General features: G+C 41.3%; 2 protein-coding genes across 5 annotated transcripts in view; one reads left to right on the top strand and one right to left on the bottom strand.

The window, feature by feature from the left end:
- The window catches only part of ALKBH8 (alkB homolog 8, tRNA methyltransferase), a 262,866-nt gene that overhangs the window by 34,877 nt on the left and 205,135 nt on the right, over positions 1 to 22,854 (bottom strand). For both annotated transcript variants that reach the window (XM_068181382.1, XM_068181384.1), the window contains exons 2-5: positions 5,120 to 5,260; positions 2,903 to 3,143; positions 1,723 to 1,854; positions 745 to 840 (exon numbers count right to left, since the gene is read on the bottom strand). In XM_068181382.1, coding sequence (XP_068037483.1) covers positions 745 to 840; positions 1,723 to 1,854; positions 2,903 to 3,143; positions 5,120 to 5,251 — 601 coding nt within the window. In that variant the 5' untranslated portion in view covers positions 5,252 to 5,260. The remainder of the gene's footprint in view (positions 1 to 744; positions 841 to 1,722; positions 1,855 to 2,902; positions 3,144 to 5,119; positions 5,261 to 22,854) is intronic.
- ELMOD1 (ELMO domain containing 1) overlaps positions 20,428 to 22,854 on the top strand; it is a 43,156-nt gene continuing 40,729 nt past the window's right edge. The window contains exon 1 of one of the 3 annotated variants that reach the window (XM_068181375.1): positions 20,428 to 20,640. The gene's annotated coding sequence lies outside the window, so the exon portion shown is untranslated. Of the gene's footprint in view, positions 20,641 to 20,767; positions 20,822 to 22,854 lie in introns of those variants that run through there. The other 2 variants (XM_068181377.1, XM_068181376.1) reach the window with 2 other exon arrangements.

The following is a 22,854-nucleotide window of genomic DNA, read 5'->3' as shown; positions in this document are numbered from 1 at the left end:
TGTTTTCTGCCAGTAAGTGTTTATGCTTTTCTCACACATAAAATAATCTGTGAGACTAGAAAACAATTCACATATCAATCCTCTCACGATGATATAGCTTCAGAGTTACAATTGGAATATAACCAGAATCCTTCTGTTGCACGCTACATCCACCCCAGTACACATGCATCACCTTAAACACCTTCAAGTTTTACAAGAATTTAACTCTCCTATTTTGCTATTTTTAAATCTAAGTCTATAAGATGACTCACTTGCTTTGTTCTGACTCACAGCTTTCAACTTCCAATATGAGTTATTGAAACCTTTACAAAATTGCTTTCAGAGCAAAGGAAATTTTATTTTAGAGTGCATCCAGCAAGCTTCAAGCTTCTTGAGATAAATATATACAGCAACATACGTCACATCCCCCAAATAAATTAATATGCAATTTGTAACACATAATTTTTTTATGGAAATAAAAGCTAAAAAGGAATGACAATTACAATGCCAAAAACTTTATCTGACCAGACTTCAACAAAGGGCAGCGACCTCTGGCTCCAAGTGACTGGACAACAAGCTTGAAGCACTAACAATAATTTGGCATGAATCTCAAAATTCAAAAGCACTTTTGTGTGTGCTTAAGATACAGCAAAGGCTTTCCTTTAATCAGACTCTCACAGCCATAACTCAGCGAGGCTTAAAGGCTTTATATAATGGTTCAAACATCAGTGCAAAATAAGCACAGTTTAATAGGGAAGTTCTCACCTCCAGGTAACGGTTTGTCTTTATCAACATTATTGTTATCATAGCGAAACTCATATCCAAAATGCTTTACTCTTCTATGCTTTAAGGTCTTCTGGGCTGTAAAAAAAAACGTAACTTTAAAGTAAGATTAGACAACATAAAGACTATATGAAACACTGCAGGCAATTTACATGTTTCCCTATTCCATCCTACCTGTTAAGCCTAAACATTCTTTAATTAGCAGATAAAACAGTGTATGTGACCCTCATTCTTCATGCATACACTTCTGCTTATTATCTTTTGTAATTCATCAAGCATCACATTCACTGCTGTTTTGAGTCAAAGGGATGGTGGTTTTGTATATGCAAGAAGCAGGGAACACCAATTTATTTGAGCCATGCTTAATGCAACTTTTTCTTCCCCTGATCTCTGAATTTACACCTGATGAATACCCTACAGATACATCAAGATCCATCATTCTCATTAATCAACAAGTTACACATTAGCTAAGGTCAGCATAACCTTTTGTGTTGCTCCACGGAACAAATTTACACAGAAGTCATTTCCAAGAATTCATTTATTGAAGGATTTAACTCCACAAGTTCAAATGAAAGCATCCAGAATGTAGGCCTCACCAAGTTTGGTTTTTTTTTTGTTTTTTTTTTTTTTTTTTTTACATAAAAGAAGACACAGCTCTTCAGTTGGACATCAAATTACAAAAGTCTTCTGCTTGGCTTGAGACACATAAAAAAGACTTTAATTGTCTCTGGATGCAATTTTGTTATTCAAGTAAATCCATTCTAGGATATTAATTCATATCACTTGCCCCAAGGAACTGATCCCTTGCAGTATAAGACCCAACTTCTAAAATGCTAAGAGCAACCACAGAATCATTTCTGACAATACATTTCCCAAGATGTAGACTTCCTGTAACCTGAAACTACAGGAAAAAAACAGCATAAAAGTATTGAATGTCTGGATTCCTATAGTTGTACCCACCATTCTGAGTAGCTTCATCTCCTTTCCAGTCAATACTTTCCAACATCCTCCTTTCTTCCTCTGGAGAAATAATCTTCTCAATTACCATTAAGCCTGGAGGCAAGCTTGTAGGAACAGCATTTTGCAAGGAAACTGAGGTATATGAAAAAAAGAGAACTTTGTCACTCTTTAGAGAAAATAAAACCTGTGTTCCCTATGGAGATATAATTACTTTTTATGAGAATATAGTACACCTGTAGAAATGTTTAATGATACAATTATTGTGGTCTTATTTGGAGAAAGAATGATCTGTTTTTGTCATGACAAAACAAAGTAAGGCCTGAGTTTTGCATCATTGAAGTGCTTTCTAAAATTTTACTGCATAAGAATACCAAGTCTTTACACTATTCAAATATAAAACCGCTTGTGGTTTTCCTGTAAAAATAATGGTAAACAGAATTTCCTAATCACTTCAGGTTCTACCTGAATTTCATTTTAATTTTGTGGAATTTTAGAGATTTACCACATAACAGATTGCTTCCCCAGACAGAGAGTACTCTGTAATTAAATATGAAATAATATGGAGTACAAAACAACACCTAGGTGAAAGTAAAACATCACTGATGTTGGGACATTTGGTTTGCTATCCTCAGAGCTCAAAAAAAGCTATTTGCTAGCAGAATGTACAGATTGACAACAGGCACCCTTTTTGCTAGGCTTTATGAAAGCCCACAGAAAGAGCAACAGTTCTTCTAGTAAATAGCTTAGAATCAGCCAAAAATAAAAAAATATTGGGGGGAAGGGGGAAAAAAAGGACAGAAATTTCATTGTGCATATTTTTCTTCTTGGGGCTGGGATAGAGATTGCAAGACCAGGGTCACACAAGAAATCCAATGAACTGTCCAGAGATTCTCCAGGCTCCTTAATCACAAAACTTTGCAGCATTGAATGGTCAGGAAATTACTCAAATCTTTTTTTTCCCTTTTCCTTCCAAGTAATAGAGCTGAAATTAGAGTATCCTGACCTGGAATACAAGGAGCAAAGATTATTTTATGTCCTGAATCTCAGATTCTAGCTTTCATTCTCTGTGTCTACATACAAAAACTAGTGTGCTTTTACCATATTTACAACTCAGGAAGTAAAAGTAAAGGGGAGCAGTATGCAGGAAGCTGGATATATAGGAGAGCAAAAAAAACTGTACCTTTTTCCACAAAATTAATATATAGAACAATGTTTTGGCCACAGTCTTCCAGTGTTATTTCCTTTCCATTAAGTGTGTTAAAGGCTTTTTTGGCTTCTTCTGTTGTGCTGTATTTCACAAATGAATATGGTTTATTTGGTGGCATTAAGAGTGTTTCCATTGCTCCATATTCTTCTAGTATTCTGAGCAATTGCTGTCTACTCATCCCATTACCAAGACCGGCATTGGCAATAACCAGGCTCTAATTGAAAAAGAATTAAAAAACAAAACAAACAAACAAAGAATTAGTGATTATTGTTGGTTCATTTAAACTAACATTTTACCAAGAGAAATTGGCTATAGTTACCAGCACTATAAAGAAAAATTAAATCCATGAGCACTCTTATGTACTCTCCACAAGAAATTTACATTTCCATGAGCTTGTTATGCAAGGCTAATGCAACCTTTGTTTGCCCAGGACATGGTGTGGCTGAAAGCCTTGCAACCTCTATCAGAAACACCTCCTCAGTTAATGCATGCGTTGAAGTGCCATGTGTGCTTGCAGTACCCTTGTCATAAACAATGGCACTGGCATACATAATTTTGGTGATTTCTGGAACAGCTGGGAAAAGTGTTCAATTAATTCAAACAACAGCATTTTGCTTCCCTAAAAAAAAAAAAAACCAAAAACCAAAAAAAAAAAAAAAAAAAAAAAAAAAAAAAAAAAAAAAAAAAAAACCAAAAAACAGAAAATGAGCTTTAGAACCGAAGAGGAGGGTCATTAAAAAAATTATACACTGAGCACTGCTGTGATTATGCCCATTGTGAAGGCTCTGTTAACATCTGTTCTAACCTCTGCATCAGGCTGTTTGCTATGGATCATATTTTTCAAGGTTTACCTCATTATTAATTGCTGCTATTTTCTGGAATGTTATTGATGGAGAGACCTATGTGTGTGAAGAACATGCAGAGGTTCACACCACTCCTTTCACTTAATCTACAAAGATCCCACTACACAACTGCTGCAGCACATGCAGCAATTGATGATGTAATTCAGAGATAGTCAGACTCTTGCACAAAGCCTAGAAGTATTTTCTATATTCCTGACACAAGTTTACCACTAGCACTATGATTTTGTTTCATGTATCATTTATTCAAATGTTCTGTCACCAATAAGGACCTTGCTGGACCCCAGAATTACTCTTTGGAGAGAAGAGAGGATTAATTTGGTACCTGGGACAGTTTAAAGGGGAACAAGTCCCAAATTACAGACCCATTTCCAAGCAACAGTAGAAAAACACATTCTTTGTTCTGAAGAGTTTACAATATAAACAAGATTGCTGAGTCATAAATATCCACCCATGTGGTTTGAAATCTGATCAAAAATTAAACCAAATTTTATTACAAAAATGTATAAAGATCTAACTGATGTTTCCATATTTGAATGGGAAGAATTTTCAGGATCAGGATGAGCAAGCATAGGGTAAATGATACTGCTCTACAGTGTTTCAAGCCATTTGTATTTCCTCATAAATGAGAGAGGGAAATTAGGAACTCTAACTTCCCTTTCTGTCTGCAAGTTCCTGTCACTTTTTGCTACATCAATATCTGCGAGGTCATTCTCTGATCTGCTGTAACTCTACTGCGGCAGAACACTACAAATCAAAAATCCAAGTAGCTTTCTGCTAGGTCTCTTTTCTGCATGGAAAGAGAAAGCTGTCCCTATTTAAACAGCTGCAAGTCATCCAACCAGCTCAATTCCCACAGAACCACAGCCTTAATTTGTTTAGAGGAAAAAAAAAAAAAAACAAGATGGAAAAGATTTCCAAGACAGACATATTTTTAATGGGGAGCTTAGATGAGACAAATTACATTTGACAGAGAACCATGGAGGATAGAAAGGTACAAAAGTTAAAAGCAAAAGAAGTACAACAGAGGGGGGAAAAAAGAAACCACAGAGAAGGAGAAGAAAAGTTTATCTATTTCAATAGCATTACCAAGGCTTCCTCCTCCTCCTCAACCCAAGTAACTACTGTTTCAGGTTAAAAAAAACCTTATCCTAAGTCTTTCCATAGACCCTAAACTGCTGAAGTACAGTTCTGCTTTGAAATCAAAGAAGCACAGAAAACCCTCAGTCTTGGGAAGACTATTTTTAAAAACTGCATTATACACAAGACACTTGTGAGCAGAGAACACAGATAAGCAGCATTTTAACATTACCATCAAAATCACAACTACCTGTGTGGCATGGGAGACACACTTCATGCCCTCATGTCTCATCAACGTATGCTGAGCTCTGACCTGCTTCCTCAATACCTTCTTCTTCATTTTCTGGACTTTCAAATGATCTTCGTTGGTTTTAGCTTCCATACTGGTGTTCTGGAAAGCAGAAATAACAACACAAAGTGAGTGTCCTGCTTAAAAAGGATCTCTCCCAAAAATAAATATTTAAAAGATTGCTATGATGCTTGATTTCATTTTCCCATTTTTCTCTTCCTCTTCACTCCTTTATTCACATTCAGGGTATGACTACATCCATTTGTGGGTTTTAATCTGTCAGCCCCTCCTGTTTTCATACAGTAATTTCAGCTAATTTCCTTCTCTCTACAGTCTCTCCAGAGCAGAACATGAGAAAAAAAATTATGTGTGGAACTGCCATGAGATTCATATTGTCTCAGCTTTCAGTTATTCTCATGCCTCACCAAAAGCTTGTGTTGGAGATGAAATGTTTGACTCCTTTTACCTAATTGCACCCAAGTGTAACATTTGGCCAAACTTGCCTTTCTTGAGCATAGAAAAATGTGTGCAATACTTAGATGTCCTAGAGCAAGCAATTAGGATGCTCCACACATCATTTAACACATCTCCCAAAGTTAATGAAAATCACATTCCTGTTGTGTGAAGGAACAGAAAGCTGTGTACATATATATATATATATGTATGTATGTATTAACTCCTGAATTTCATGGCAACACAGCATTTACCAACCAGTGAGTACTTACAGGTCAATGGCATTCTCCACGTTTTGCTGCATCTTTTGCCACTTTTGGTCTAACACTACACTGAGATCATACAATACCTTCCCACATTTCTTTGAGCCTACATTCTTTTCCTTTCTTTTTTCTACTTCCTTCAAATCCAAGGGAGGAGTCCAGATCTCATGTAAGATTATGACAAAGGTCCCAGACACTGATGCAGTTTGACTTTATCTCTCCCTATAACATAACCACTTACCTTAATTTTAGAGGTACTTCTTTGCCAAAAATCCTCCTAACAGTATAGCTGGACAATCCAACTGCAGCTGTCTGTCCTACTCCATTCTTTTATCAGCACTGACCTGACAACAATCCTTTCATCTTCTCTTCCTGTCAAAAACTGGTTTTGTTTCACTTATTTTTAAGGAAAAAAACAAAACAAAACTAGGTCAATCACCTCTATATGTAATTATTTAACTCTGTCAACAGCCCCAACAGTCACTCATCCACTTGCATGCCTTCTGGCTTGTATGACTGCAGAGCTGCTTCCCAATACCTAAACTGCAGACACAACCATGATAATATGACAATGTACTACCAAAAATGGTAAAGGTAAAAAAACCCTCATATTAGTATTTGCTGCAACTTTGTGTTGAATGACTTAGCAAAAATTTTGTTTTAAATAAGCACTGATATGCTAGTAAAATTGTTATAAAATATTGAAGTGTTTCACAGGAGCTGTAAGTATGTACTCCTTGTGATTGCTGCGCATTACTATCATCAACCTGCACAACTTTTAACTGCACTGCACAAGAATAATCTTTAAAGAGAATCAGATCGACAAAAGCACTCTGTGGAAACGAAGGATTCTAATCCTCCAAAAAGGAGCAGGATCAATGCTGCCAAAGAACACTCAGTCTTTTGCCCTTCCTTTCCACTTACTAGTTCATCCTCCTACCGTTCCTCTCCTGTTCTCAAACACAATTTTACAGTGGTCTTAAATGAATTGAAACCCTTGTCAACAACACTTTCAAGCAAACATGGCAAGTTACTGGCATGGTGGGCATCAACAATTTTCTCCTGATATTGTTTCAGATGCCTGCTAACATGTTTGAGGTGGCATATGCAAGGCTGTAACAGTTTGAACCCTGACTTCCTGGCATTCTTCAAGTTTTTACATGTCTGACCACATAAAGATCACATTTATATCTGAGCCTGACCAAAGGAAAAAAACCAAAAACCAAAAAACACTGAATTACTCAGCACCAAAATCCATCCTACCACCATTAGACTCTTGACATTTCCTAGGATCTCTTAAGAGAGAATTCAATCACAACCATGCTCACATGCAATGGAGACAAAATGCATAAGACAAAAATCTCACAAGGAACAAAACTGAAACAGGGCAGAAAAAGGAGAAGACTGCTATAATATTTATTAGACATGACTTCAGAAATTAAGTGTAGAGGCTGAAAATATCAATGGGTTATCAAATATCAATCAAAAAAATATCAATATCAATCTTGATCTCTGCAAAATTAGTTTTATTACAGGTTTGTAGGAAGTGTCTGCCATTTCCCTTTAAAGCAACATTGCTCATTAGGGGCTTTTTGCCGCTTTTATACTCTAATTTTTTCCCTTCCTCAAATTCTTGGTACCTTCTTAAATTAATAATTTTCCCTTCCTGATGGCACACTTGCAAACAGGCCACAGCTCATTATTTGAAAACAACATTCTTCCTTCTAAAGACAAATAGCTCAAAACAGTTCGAAGTAAGACTCTTCATTTAACCAACAAACAGTGTTTTAGATACAAAGAGAGCAATGGTCCTCTTAGCCTTCATTAGTTAAATAATGATCCAAAACATCTCAGACTTGCTTAAACCAAAAAAAGAAAGCACAGTGGAAGACACACAAAAAAACAAACCTAAAAAACCAACACCCAAAAGCATAAGATAATTAGAAACCAATGTAACTGAGAGGGGAAAAATAAAAAAAGCCTCATGAAAAGAAGCACAAGAAGTTTTTATGAAATAAATTCTCTTAAGTGCATTTAATGGGTTACCCTTACAAGGTTCAGCTGATTTGCAGGCTCCTTCAGCAAGCCTACTATGACCAAGCTGTGCAATTATAAGATTTCATAGAATCACAAAATCATTTAGGTTAAAAAAGACCTGTAAGGTTGAGTTCACCTGTTAATCCAGAACTGCCAAGTCCACCACTAAAACCTATGTCCCTAAGCATCACCATCTGCATAATTGGGTCCAAAAGGCTTGGCCTGTCCCACCTTATTTGCCACACACAGGTGAACAAAGGCCCGTATCTTTACGGCCTCCACCTGAGCAGGTACCTCTGCTGAGGGTGTCCGGCAGTCCCAAACTAGTCCACAGGAAAGTGACATGTCTTTGACTTGGTGAGTTTACAGAAAGAGACCAAAAATACAGGACAAGTTAATATTTTGTAACCAAGCAAGCTGGATTTTGATGGAAAAGCACGGAGGCTATGCACATCCCCCATACCAGTCAGACCACCATCATGCAGCCTGCAGAACTCCAAACTGAAAGGGTCAGGCCTCTCCCATAACACCTGCACCTCTACATACTGGAAGACTTCATCTGATCTCTGGGGAAAGCAGCTCTGAGTGTAGTCAGGCCTTAAGTCAGGTCCTCACAAATGCCCATATTCTCCAGGCAAAAGAAAAGAAGTCATGCCACAATATTTGTTAAACTAGCTCAGAAAGTGAAGCTGAAAGACTACTTTTTATCCTTTCATAAACCCTGAACAAAACAACTGAACAAGGGACAGCCGAAGTGTGACTCAGCTGTCTAAATAGCACATAACACTGGCAGATATGACCTATCCCACAACACTCAGCTCTTCACCTGCTGCTCAAGAAGCTGAAGACCTTCCTTATGTGCTGTGTCATGCTTGCCAGCATCACTATGGTGCCTCCAGCTTCTGAAGGCATCTTAAACAGTAATACCTGCATAGGTGAAACAGCAGAATATTCCCTTGGTCTCCTTCTGAACCAGGTCTAAATTCTGTGTCTTGTCTGTTGCATCATTACCAGTGGTTCAATTCGGAAGACACAGGAACCAAGTCTGCCCTGATTTCTGAATAAAGGAAACACATTCAACTGTACAGAAGTAGGAAACTTCATTTGCTAGGCTCTCACACCTCCTTCAGAAAGGCCAGTATGACTACAGAAGAAAAAGAGGTTAATCCACTGTTGAATTCTTTACTGTTACCACCTAGTTTTACAACAAGTATTTTTAAAAAGCAGCTCCTGAAAATACAGACTGAAAACGGTTTCCCCTTGCAATAGGAGCTACGGGTACACACTCTTTACAAAACTGGCCTGAAGTTACTACAGAGGTTAATGTAAAGCTTTAATGCAATGCACGAAGCTTACTTGCTGTAGAAGCAGCTTCTGAATGAAGCACCTGGCGGCCAGGCAGAGCTGAGCGGCGGCTGTCGGCAGAGGGAGCGCCACGATCAGGGATAAGTTGGGCTCTTTGTTACTCACTTTCGGCTTGGTTTTGTGCCGCAGACACGCCACAACAAATGTATAAGGACGCAGTATTAACATAGACATCTGGGGAAAAAAAAACACATTCAGGAGGCCCGAAGGTGAGATTTAAGAGCTACAGCATTGACCAAATGCGCCTGAAGGCACCAGCAGATCCAGGCACCAGCATGTCCCTGCGGCTGTCCCATCCCACCTCTGCTAGGGACAGCCAGCACCAAACCTCCCACCGACACCCCGCAAACCCCCGGGCTCTGGGCACTCGCTGCAAACAACAGCGATAACAGGAATAACACAGGAGCGTATCACAGAATGTTAAGGGTTTGAATAGACCTTAAAGATCAACCAGTCCCAAACCCCGTGTCATGGGCAGGGGCGCGTCCTACTAGACCAGGAGTCTCAAAGCTTTGAACACTGCCAGGACTGGGGCACCCACAGCCTCCCTGCGCAACCTGCTCCAGGGCCTCACCACGCCCACAGCAGAGTCCCTTCTGCTCTGCCCTGAGTACACACGGGGGAGGCCATAAAAGCTTTGAGGCAGACGTAGAGACTGACTTGGCCTTGCCCCCCTTACTCCACCTCGTCCTGACATAGACGGAGACAGAGCAGGAACCGCGGCCAGGCCGCCGCGGGCTCTGCTCCCCGCACAGGGCGGCACGGCGGGGACGGGAGGGGAGCAGAACCAGCGGCAGAGGCCGCTTAGCGCTCCCGCCACCCCCGCGGCTCCCGGTCCCCAGCCGGAGCCGGGCGAGGCCCGGGCGCTGCAGCCCCGGCCCCGCGGGCGTGTTACCTGCAGGAAGCGGCCATGTCGGGGCGGGCACGGCACCGGCACCGCCCCCGCCGCGCCGTCATGGCACCGCCCCGCTGCCCGCGGAGCGGGGAGGCTCGGGGGGAATTTGGCGACTGCGAACGTCTGTCGCTTTATTACAGGTCAGGGAAGCCAAGTTTTGAGGTTCAGCAAAGCTAAGTGCCAGGTCCTGCTCTTGGGTCACAGCAATTCTCGGCAGCGCCACAGGCTAGGGGAAGAGTGACTGGGAAGGACCTGGGGGTGCTGGTCAACAGCAGCTGAACCAGGGTGTGCCCAGGTGGCCAAGAAGGCCGATGGCATCCTGGCCTGGATCAGCACTGGTGTGGCCAGCAGGAGCAGGGCAGTGACCGTCCCCCTGTACTCAGCACTGGTGAGGCCACAGCTCCAATCCTGTGTGCAGTTCTGGGCCCCTCACTGCAAGAAAGACATTGAGGGGCTGGAGCGTGTCCAGAGAAGGGCAGCGGAGCTGGGGAAAGGTCTGGAGCACAAGTCCTGTGAGGAGCAGCTGAGGGAGCTGGGGGTGTTCAGCCTGGAGAAAAGGAGGCTCGGGGGGACCTCATCACTCTCTACAGCTGCCTGAAAGGAGGGCGCAGCCAGGTGGTGCCAGCCTCTTCTCCCAGATAACAAGTGACAGGACAACAGGACATAGTCTTAAGCTGCAGGAGGTTCAGGTTGGACATTAGGAGGCAATTCTTCATGGAAAGAGTGATTAGACTTTGGAATAGACTGCCCAGGGAGGTGGTAGAGTCACTGTCCCTGCAGATGTTTAGGAAAAGACTGGTTGTGGCACTTAATGCGTCGGCCTATTTGACAGGGTGGTGTTGGGTCAAATGTTGGATTCATGATCTCCAAAGGTCTTTTCCAACCTGACCAGCTCTCTGATTCTTTGGCAGCAGCTAATTCTATGTGCCAGGATTTCCCAGTGACCAGGCCAGGGCTCTCTTGCGGCACACAGCTGTGTCCTGGGAGAGGTACGTCCATGTTGGATGGATCCAGGGCAGTCTGTGTGGCCCCCTACAACCACCTTCCATGGACACACACTTACTGTCACTGTGCCACCTCCTGGTCCTGCTTACTCCATGCTTCCCAGCTCCACTTGCCAGCAGGTCTTCCCTGTGCCACATTTTCTGCAAGTAGAGCCAGATCTTTGCCATCCTCCTCTCCATCCAGAGTCTCCCTCTGAGTCCTCACAAGTGCAATGCTTTAGGCCTACATGCAGTGGGATGCCATCCCTCAGCCCCACACCTATATTCATTCCTTCACTGGAGCCTCCTCCAGCACAGGGGATCCAAAACCAGATGGGGGAAGCCACATCCACAGGGCAAGTTAAAGACAGCTTCCACTAGGCCAGGATGGATTAAAGACAGCATCACAGCTTCTCTCAGGCTCATGCGCTCACCAGAAGAGACCATCCCCTGGACAAGCCATCATCACAGCCAGCACAGATCACGTTATCTTTGGCACGCTGCAGCACTAAAGACAGAGGAAGATAAAACCATGCCAATCCAGACAAGGCCATGGGAAGACCGAGCCCATGGTTGTACGTAAGTATTCCTGTGCACCACTCTTGACCTGGCCAGCAACCACCCTAAGGCTGTGGAGTGAACCCACACTAGTGAGAGGCCTGCCTCACTGAAAGGCAGCATCTCCACACCTCACTAACTCCCTGTGGAGAAAGTGGTCCCTTAAATCAGAGATACAGTGTGTAAGCTTTTGCTTCATTTTTCTTCTTCATAGCCTAACCAAGCTGCATACTATGCCCCTAGACATAAACTTTCTCCCTTCTTTATTCAAAATGCTGGAATTTGGGATTGCCTACCTTTTGTTTACCTGACAAATATTCTACTTCTCACTGCATCTTACTACCTAAAGACTAACTCTTTTTTCTCTCTCTCTCTGATTATTTTTCCTCCCTCAGCCTCCTGTGGGTATGTAACCTTTTTCTGCATCAATGATGTATGGGATTCCCAGGCAGGTGGTATGTAAGGTGTGACTGATGAGCCTGTAAACCTGTAGATTGAATCCAGCTCCTCAAGTTTTTCCCAGATGCACACTCTGGAGGAATCTACCCATGGCTGTGCTTACCCAGAAGAAAACAACAAAAAATCCAACCAACCAAGAAACAACAACAAAATCCTTTCTCTTTCCCTTGGAATGTATACCATGCCCTGTGCCAAGGACACAGTTGTTCCATGTACAGAAGGTACAAGTGCACTAAGCTGTGAGGCTGACAGGGCATATCCACCAGCCTGTAATATTTGGGAGATTACTTGGTCAGAAGGGTGGTTCCACTTCTTTTCCTCCACCACAGTCTGTGCTGTTAAGTTACCCTCTGTCCTTGACCCACACAGTGGCTAGCAAAGTGTTGTGATAGCACAGATCTTCTACCTAAGTTTTCTTATATGTAAAGCATTAATATTTGCTACCTACGTAGTAAGAGTACAGCATAGAGCTTTTTAACCTTTGTGAACACTAAGCCTTAGCATCATCTGCTCTTCTTGGTAGCCAGAATGAATGGAGAAAGAACAACCAGGCCGCATCAACAGCTGCTGTCTCTATTAAAATATTCTCCTAGGCTCTCAGCCCTGGAAACCACCCAATCCTGAAATCTGCTGAAAGGATGATGCTAATGATACGAGTTTGTAATTCATTACCAATTTGTTCTGACAAGTGGAAAATACCTGCCCAAAGGTTGTTTCTCTTAAGTGTTCACATTCCAGATTCTGTGCACTCTCCATTCTACATGCATGTCTATGTGTGTTCTCTGGGGGAGAACAAACTCACTGTGAGGGTGTTTTTTAAAGTATCTCTGTATGATTAGCAGTGGTCAAGAATTTTCCATGCATATTGCAATAACATTTTCTCTGATAATACATCAAGATTTTTCTTCTATAAACAACATTTTTACATAGGAAATTTCCACCATTTAAAAGGAAAACAGTTAAAGGCTGGTTAGGGCTTTAATACAAGCATATTTCAAACCAGAACTGTTATGCCCTTAATGATTTGAGCCCAGAAGTGCTGTGCATTCTCCTCTGCTGCTAGAGAAGATGGGTACAGGCTCCTCCTACAGATACCACTTATTGACAAGTAAAAATACATCTCCATTAATAACATTATCACTGATTAACCCACAAAAGAGTTCACAGAAGTGGGGATTCAAATGCATTCACCTTTGATGTTAATATAATCTCAGAATTAAAGTGCGTTAGCAGAAAACTCAATATTTCTTTTTAAAAATCCCTTTTGTATAACTTTAATATTTTGGTTTATATGTCAGCAAATATTCTAGTTTGATATTAAATCTTAATAGTTTTCTTAAGAAAAAAGAAGGCTTATATGAGAAAATCTTGGCTCTGCTCTACTTTTTTTAATTGATAAAGAGGAAAGATGTTTTCTAAAGCAGAATATCATGCTCCCATTTAGTCATAGGTGAAAAATAAAATCCTACTGATGTTTCTCAGGAACAAATTACATTATTTGCTATCCTGTTAGCTATTTTATCTTGGTCACATTCCCAGGGAGAATCAAGGCATTTGTCGGTCCCTGGGAGTCAACTTCATAGGATAACAAGTAAACACTTCTATTTCCTTCAACAAAGAAGAGGTTACTGGTCCGTAGGTGGAAAGATAATCTCACTCCTTTTTATAGCAAAGCAAACCAAACCATGCTGTAGCCTAGTGTTATCACACTGGATTTCCATTAATTTCAAACCCAATTAAAAGGGAATTGCAAGAAGATAGGATTTGCTGTATCAAATCTCTTGGTAAAAGAAACTGCAGTTTAAGAATCATGACAAATAGGATATATTTCAGGATAGCAGTTTGTTACAGAAATAAGAAGAAACCTCTTAGCACTAAATCCAGCTCAAAATCACCCGTGACTACTCCTGTAGAGAAGTACTGTAATAAAGGATGAGACACAAGATAAATTGTTTTAGGATAGCATTCATGTAATAATTCAGAACTTGGACAAATATGTGTTGACCTACATTCAAAATGTGCAACTGCTGCTGCTTGAGATAATAAAAGTCTCCATAACAAACCTCTGCAATGCCAAGGGCTTATATTTTTCAGGATGAAGGCAAGGCTGGCTCTGTGCTGCATGTCATTTTTGTTCTGTGTTTGTGCTATTCAATGTTAGATTTTCTATTTCTTTCTAAAAAAGAAAAACTGTCAGAAAAAAACAACTTTTAGAAGTTTGTTAGCAATTGCATAAGACTGAAAGAGACATGAGAAGTCTGGGTCCTCTTAAAATCAGTGGGATTTTCAAATGCTAGTGATCAAAATGCTTGTATTCTCAAGGGATTTAAAATGTCAAGTAGTATCAGTATGCTTTCTGGTTTCTAAGCTTTAGCCTACATTCTGTTAATATCTCCAAAGTTTTTCAAGTTTTTTCCACAAATGTAAGATTTTAGAGTACTTTTCTTCCCCTTTCCTTTAATAAAAAAGCTGCACTTCTCCTGAAATTTCAAGACTCAGTACTGGAACTTCAAGAAATACATTAAATAGCATAAATCTCACAGTAAAACTGTAATATTTGGCAACGTTGCATTTCTGGCACAAATACATGATTATTGTATTGTATCTGGCACAATGATTATTGGCAGGTTCGCTTCCACTGTTACCAGGTATGATAACCTTGCTCTTGTGGAGCAAGCTTCTTTAGCATGATGACACAGCTTTTTCTGAGCAGGGAGATTCCAGTCTCTACTGGGACAGCTACAGATCTTGTCATCTACAGAACCAAACCAGTCAGTGAATGTTTAGGATTGGACAGGGGTTAGCTAAACTGAGGACTTCTGCTATGCCATGAGATTGCACTAATGAAGTTCAAGGCTGTTTATTAGAGGCAGGGAGGAACAGTTTTAGCTTCTGTTGACAGACAACTGCAAAAGAATGCCTACACTGCTGGGTGACCATTAATATTGCACTTGAACTGGGGGCACAATCTGTAAGCCCCAATAAACAGAAAATCTTTGATCCTTTTCTGATGAATCTTCAGAAAATTCCTGTGAACTTTCAGGCATAAGACAGAAATTACTGTAATTATAATGTGCCTGCTACAAGTCTGAAGATATTTCATTATATGTACTGCCAGTGCAAAGAATCAGCTCTTGAGAGGTCCCTGCAACATGTAGACACAGATGTAAAAAACCAGATAATTTCTTGATTTCATTAAGGAAGGCCCCAAGAGATGTAAATTCCCTAGACACAACTACTGGAAAGCATAATATCCATTAAGTTAATTCAAAAATTCCCAGTGAAGCTCCTGCCAGCTTTTTCTGCTCAAATAAAACCTCTCAGTGAATGCTCCTCAGACTTCAAAGTCCCACATACACCAATACTAAGCAAACCATGGCATAAACAATCTTGGTGACTTAGGGCTTTAAATCTTTCCAATGCCATGCAAGCTTTAAATCATCTTTTAATGATAATTTTCTGCTGAACAGGAATTGTTGCTTTCACTGCTGCTGTGACTCTTTCTCTGCAGTTCAGGCAAAGTTTAGGTGAGATTATTTGCCAGTCTAGTACACTTTCTGGGGTGTCAGCAAAGTAATATGGAATACTGAAAGAACCATACAAAATACTGATTTCCCTCTAAATCACCAAGCCCATCAACACATAGTGTAGTTTAGCTTTGAAGGCAATGTTGTTAGAAAGAGTCTCACAAAATATTTGTTTTCTCTGACATGGATACTGAAAATTGTCATCCCTTCAAAGTCTGCATGTTCTTTACATTCTCTTCTGTCTCTTTGTGCCTGTTTTACATTAAACAAATAGAAAATATATTTTTTTTTAAATGCTATTTGAACTATATTATACTCTTCTGGCCATACAGTCAAAATCTTACAGTAACCTGGGAAAACTCGGTTCTGTCACAAACAATTAGGATTTGGTAGGCATTCAGGAAGCAATGCGACCTTGCACAGGGATCCTCCCTGATATCTACACTAGGCAGGCAGTCTGCTGTCCTGCATATCTTTGGAAAACATCGTTTCTCACAGTTATAACTTCAGGGCATAAATGTATCATAAGGACAATCATGGAGTATCAGGCTCTGAGTCTGTCTACTTGAGCAATCAATACATTTTTAAGGATGTAGTGCTGGCAGTTTGGACACAATCTGTGAATTTTTAAAGACATAGTGCTCTTTACATAAGAGAACTAAATGTTACATTTCCTTCGTGAGATCCTTGGTGCCCCCACTGACTGGAGAGAATATTACAATGTATTCCTTGGACTGGGACTCCATTCTTTCATCTCTTTTCAGTCATCATGTCAGGAGAACTCATTAGCTGTTGCTCATGCAACGCGTTTACTGTCTTTACAAGAAGAATTCTACCATAATTCTACCATAAGTTAAAATTTTCTAAACAAAAACATGGTCAGATGCTTGGGTCACCCCATTTGCTGCTTTTGTAATCTTGTAATCATTACTTCTCTGGATCTATGTGCACTCTTGACATATCTGGAAAACAAGAACTGTAAGCTTTTAAGTTGGATAGGTAAAAGAAGAAGAAAAAAAAAGATGCATCCAAACTTTGTGATTTTTTCTTTTACAAACACCACTTGTCTGTGAGTCAGTTTGCTGATCTGTATGACATTTACATAAATATTTACCCAAATCATCAGGGGTTGTGAATCCTCATGAATCATTGTTGGTGAAACACTTCATAATCTTTGGATGAAGTGTAGCACATGCATTCAGAGTATGGATCTAATTAATGGCAGAGGATGAATGAAAATAATAGATTGGGGAAAAAAAAACACATCACCTTTTTTTTTCCTTGTTACAAATTGATTTAAAATTTTTCTCTTATAAATGCAAGTCTTTCTTTTTCACACAGACATGATATGGTTGGTACACATCTTGGTGATGATTAGGACACAGTTTCAGCATATTTGAGTTTGTTCAATTTTATTAAGAGAAGAAGGCAAGTATTGCTAGTCTATAGTATTTGAAACTCATGTCTACATCACTTTATTTTATTCTTTCTATGTAGAAATATCCACCAGAAGGATTTAAATTAAAATATTATAACATTAAATGCTCTTAATTTATATGTAGACAAAGTCTTTTCTGGCAAAATTTTTTGCTTCAAGAAATGGGTGAATTAAATGAGCATACTGGCTGCTTCACTTAGCTGTCATCTCTCTAAAGGCTCTATGAGTAAGCCTGACACATTTCATATCTCATGTTGCCATCATCTACAGGCTTCTGTTAGTGTCTCCCATCTTAAACTTTATGGCATCTTCAGTCAAAGAAATACAAGTAAGGTGAAGTGTGGGACTGGAAATGAACAAAACAACTAGGAGATTGGTCTAAAAAATTATCCTGAAGCTTGTGTGCACAAAGCCCTAGTTGCTATAATATCAGTGTGTGAGAGCCACATAATTCACCATCACAGAACAATCTGTATTTGATGCTTGTCCTAAGCCAGGCACAAAGAATTGCCAACAGACAAGAATTCCCTCAAAAGGGGCAAATGAGGAAATTTGAGAACAACCTGAGAAACTTGTAATTTATGGAGAGTAGCCTATCTCATGCTGAGTGAGAACTAGAGGGATTGATAATCTAAACTACAGATTTCGGAAACTGAGGTAAGAAAATTCCTTATGTAAATAAGGAGGGTTTTCCTATTCCTTCCTTGTCCTTTCTTCCTACTACTTTTAAGATTATTCCAGCAGTACTAGGATTGGTAGGTAAAATACCTTCTTTCTCTTGTCGATTTTAAGTCAAAGAATACAAGTGTAGCTAAAGTATTTCTGCCAGCTCTGTATAATCACAAAATGAAAAATGCTACTTGTTAAAAAGAAAAAAAATATCATAAAGCCAAAACAAAATAGAACTTCTTATGGTACATTTAATAATGCTTGGGTGGCACATTGTCTGAGAAGAGTGCTGGGTGGTGTTAGTTAGGTTCTTCACAAGGACACAGCACATGTCCTTGTTATCAATTTTGTCTTTATCAGTAATTTCTGTAACAGCAAGAGCGTCTATCCAAAATAATAAGGGACTTGAGCTTTTGATTTTTCACCAATATCTGAGCAAGGTATGTTGCTATCTGGTTTTTCTGCTGCTTCTGTCACCTTCTTTCCAGTGCTAAATTAATCATGCAGGTGACCTTGCTATTTTATTAAGCACAGCAGGCTGTATGAGCTATTGCTGGAAAAGCATGACATTGCTTAACTAGTGGGGTCCTACATCTATTTTTTTCTAATATGGTTTCACTGCCACTTCTAAATACAGGCTATATTTCTGCTGTCATGCACAGTTTCTTTCATTTGCCATCAATTAAAAATAATTGTGCTGTTAAAAGGAAAGTACAGCATAACTGCTTACAAACAGAAGAACTTTTTTTAATATGCTGGTTTGCCTCAACTTTCCATGAAACAACGATTCTGAACACAGGAGTCATAGTAACCTGAGTAGCTTCCATACCAACATATTGAGTGAATGGGTACATCAAACTGAAATTTGACAACAAGGGTCTCAAAAATATCCAGGCAAGTCTGAAATGGCACTGCATGACTACAGTACCCACTGCATGATTCCAGAGCATGGGCAGGAGGCCATCTGGAAACTCCAAACATGTTGGTCTGATCCCCTAAATTTGCCACAACATTAAGGGAACAAGTCAATAAGGCTTTCTATCTCACATTTTGAATTCCTTAATATTTGTGAATAAGATGATGTCATCTGGGAAAGTAAGGCTACTTCTGTAGCAAGGATCTGGCTTTTCATGCTCATGATTCATCTTGTATAATATGAATGAATTGTCTTAAAAATCTCTGTTTCTAGATTTATTTTGAGAAGCATAACTGAACTCTGCTCTTGAATCCCCTGAAAAGTCCCCCAGTTTAGAGTTTATTCTGTTCAGACATCTACAGACCTGCAGTGGATCCGCTGGCCTAGTGCAAGAGAAGTTTCTGACAGGCACAGGATCTAAGAGCAAAGATCCGATGTGTTGGGGGTAGACATTGTTGCGATACAGTAACTAGAAACTGCCCTCATGCAGTAGACAGGAGAAAGAACTACTCTTCTAGTTGCATTGATGCATGGAATTAAGCTTGAAAGGTTACTTCAATGTGCAAAGCATGATGCAAGTAAGAGATGAGGTGGTAAAGCTGTAGTCTGATACTGACTGTTGAGTTGTTGCATTGAGCATCGGACCTCATTTGCTGATGGACCACACGCTGAGGTGAAGGCTGCTGGGACCTCCTCCCTCCCTGCCACTCAGTCAGCTCTGCCGGACACAGCCCCTGCCAGTCAGGTGCACCAGGCATGCTGATGGCAGGTGGAAGACAGAATGCATAGCTCTAGCTAGGAGGAGAATTAAATACCAGTCCACTTTGCCTTAAGACATGACCAATGTTTCCTAGTTGTTAAATGTTTAACACAACAGCCCGAGTGTTTTCACCATACTTCTTGAATGTGACAGTTGATTATGGGATCAAAATTACTGAAAAGGGAGATTCAGAAGAAATTAAACCATGTCCCTGAAACAGGCATGCTGAAAGCTATTTTCAAATTAGGCATAGAGAACACTTAGAAAAATAGGTTAATTAGCATTTTCAAAGGACTTCTGAAACATGAGACTGTTGGCTAATATTGGGATGTCAGTGTGGCCTGACAGACTGCTTACAGCTTCAAAGGAACATCTGGACAGATGCATGCAGCAGTAAGGATAAATAAAACACAGACTACTTGCCTACTGGCATAGATACTGCACTGGGCAACTTTAAATGATTCTGCGGATGCTGCAGACAACAGTTGTTATTCTTCCAGAGGGAAGAGCCATATAAATAGTATGACATGCCTATGATCCCAATTAGATGACTTGAAACTTTGAAGATCAAAAGCCTTCAGGATATACTGCTGAGGGAGAAAGGACACTGCTTGACAGGTCGGTGGTATGGGATATGGAGGAAGGATACTGGCTCGCTGAGTACTACCCCAGCTCTAGCCGGGACCTTAACACCTTGGAGATGTTCCCCGCTTTCCCGTAGGACCTTAACCGTACCACTGTGGCTGGACTCCCTGAGCGCAGACAGGTATCGCCTTTCCTTGGCAAGCGCGGGGAGAACGAGGTGGGGGGAAGGTCTCGAAGTCCAGGGATAAGAGGTGCATCCTGCGCTGGCGGCCGGGGACCGACGGCGGGCGGCGCGCAGGGAGCGCCCACGCCCGCGTTGGCTCCCGTCGGTCCCCGGCCCCTTCCCCTCCCTGCGGGGCGGGTTCGGGCCCCGCCGCAGCCTCCCCCCGCGCTCGCCGGTAGGCGGCACCGCCGCCCGCCTTCCTCCGCCTCCTCCTCCTCCTCACCTTCGCCAGGCGCCGCGCCGGGTGACCCAGATCGCGTCGGCGGCGGCAGCTCCGTGTCCCTCCCGGCGAGGAAGGACGGCTCGGGACGGCGGCTGCGCTGCGCCGCGGGGATGGAGCGGCGCGGAGCGGTGAGTGCGCGGCGGCGGCGGGCCCCGCGGCGGCCCCGCGGGTCGCTTAGCGACGGGAGGCGGCTCCGGGCATCGCATCGCATCTCCCTTGCACCGCTTCCCTCCCCCGATCACCGCCCGGCGGTGGGAGAGAAGTTTTGCCCCTCCGAATGCGGGACGCTTTACGGAAAGACCATGCGGCGTAAGGAAATTTGGAGGCGCTGAGTGGTTTGCGCATTTGGGGTATTTGTAGTTGATTTTTAAAATTTTTGATTTAATTTTTATTTTTTCTAACGGCCCCATCCTTTATAACTGTACGGGAGGGGGCCGGCACTGGGCGGCCGCCAGGCGCACGGCTCTGCGGCTCCGCAGTGGCTGCGCGCCCTGCCCTGCCCCGCAGCCCGCCCTGCGCGGGGCCGCTGGCCTGGCTTGCCCCTCTGCACCTGCCCTGGGCTCTCTGCACCTCAGCTGCACCAACGTGTACACATGATAATGATGACTTCTTTTTTCCATGGCACTTTCTTCTTCCCCGCCTCCCCTTCATCCCCCCACATGGTCATTGTGTATTGAAGTTACACTTGCTCCGAGTTTATTCCAGGATTGATGTCTTTGATGTTGCCCTTTGTCCTCACCGTTTCTGCTTTTCTTATAATTTCCTTTAAAACAGCTAAAAGAGGATAGCGAAAGTGTTTGTCAGAATGGGGGCGGTGGGGGAGAGGGAAGAACAACACCTTTGTCCCAATTCAGTCAACTCAACAGTCAGATCACAACAAGCTGATTTTTTTGTGACAAAGGCATTTGAAACAAAGAAGCCATTTTAGAAACTGAAAGAAATTTATTTTGTGGCTTGCATGCTTTAGTCAATCCAGGTTTTCATTCTTTTCTCTTCTGTTCCCCCCCGCCCCCCTCCTCCACTCCCTGTTATTCTAATTTACCCTAAAATGAAATAGAATAGAAAAAAATAGCATTTCTAAAATCCTGCATCATCCCTGTACTCTTCAGTAAGTTTACTGATTGCCTTCTGCTCCAAACGTTTCATTGCACATTTTTAAAGAATGTTATTTTGTACTCAGAGATCGATGAATAGTTGAATCAGTTGAGTGTGATAAGAACATCTCATCTTCCCAGGAACAGAGCAGCAAAAGCCTCATTATGTGTAGTAATTTGGTAGGTGTTGCATATTTATATCTATTTTGCAAAGTGCAGGTTCAGATGAGACTTACTGATTCTTAGGAGAGCCTGCTTTTCTCTGACTGTCTTTAAAAATGTGGGCCACTGTGTTGCCAAACGGAACAGGTGGAGTTGCATCTAGAAATATCCTTTGACTTGTTCAGTTCTCATAATCTGCATATAATTTTAAGCACTATTTCAACTGAAACTAATGCAAAACTACATTGCTGTAGCAAATGACTTATCATCAGGGTTAATAGGAGCTTGGAGACAGGAAGCCTATGATTTTCAAGGGTGAAATCATGTGACAGCATCAGATGCTGTATGTATCACACTAAACAGAAAATGGGCAGAAGATGATTCCAGGAAAGCAGCAAACAATGGGAAAATCAGCAATGGAATGCATTCATTAACTTTCCTACTGGCTCTCTGATACACAGTAAAACATGTTCTGCTAGTGTAAAAACCTGCTATGGCTGAGCACATAAGCATGGTGTCTACGAATCCTCAGCCTGCTCAAGTTTTGAGACAGGGCTTTAATAGCCATGGGACAGCATCATATTAGCTTCACTGACATGTGTGAACCCAAGAATTTCCTGTGATCAAACATCTTCCTGTTGCTCTTGACAGGGAATTGCAGCCCCCTGGGCTAAGCTATACTTTAGGTGGTAAACTTTTGGGCTATGTTGCATTAAGTGATTATTTGGTTATCTGTCATCTTCCCTGCACAAAAAGACTTGCTGGTGGCTGCAGGGAAAATGCTGTTGCACAAATGCTGGCGTATGTAGGGCTCCAGACTGTTCCTAGTATTTAAGCAATCTTGTATTTTAAAGTTAAGCTGTGATCAGCTATAAACCAATTTAAACAAAAATTATGTTCAGTTGTACAGTCAGGGCATTATAACTATACAGAGCCAGGCAAGCTTTATTTTTCCCAAGGGGTCACTTGAAGTGTTAGCAGAAAATTGCAAGAAGAACAAGCTTGAGTTGCCTGGAGATCAAATCTTGTTGGATTTAATGCTCTCTGGCTCTAAGGCTACATTTTATTTTTTTTTATGAATATCTG

Source organism: Anomalospiza imberbis, chromosome 2 (genome assembly GCF_031753505.1).
Source record: "Anomalospiza imberbis isolate Cuckoo-Finch-1a 21T00152 chromosome 2, ASM3175350v1, whole genome shotgun sequence".
Taxonomy (NCBI): Eukaryota; Metazoa; Chordata; class Aves; order Passeriformes; family Viduidae; genus Anomalospiza; species Anomalospiza imberbis.
Note: the sequence above shows the minus strand (reverse complement) of the source record. Positions and strands in the feature narration are given on the sequence as shown.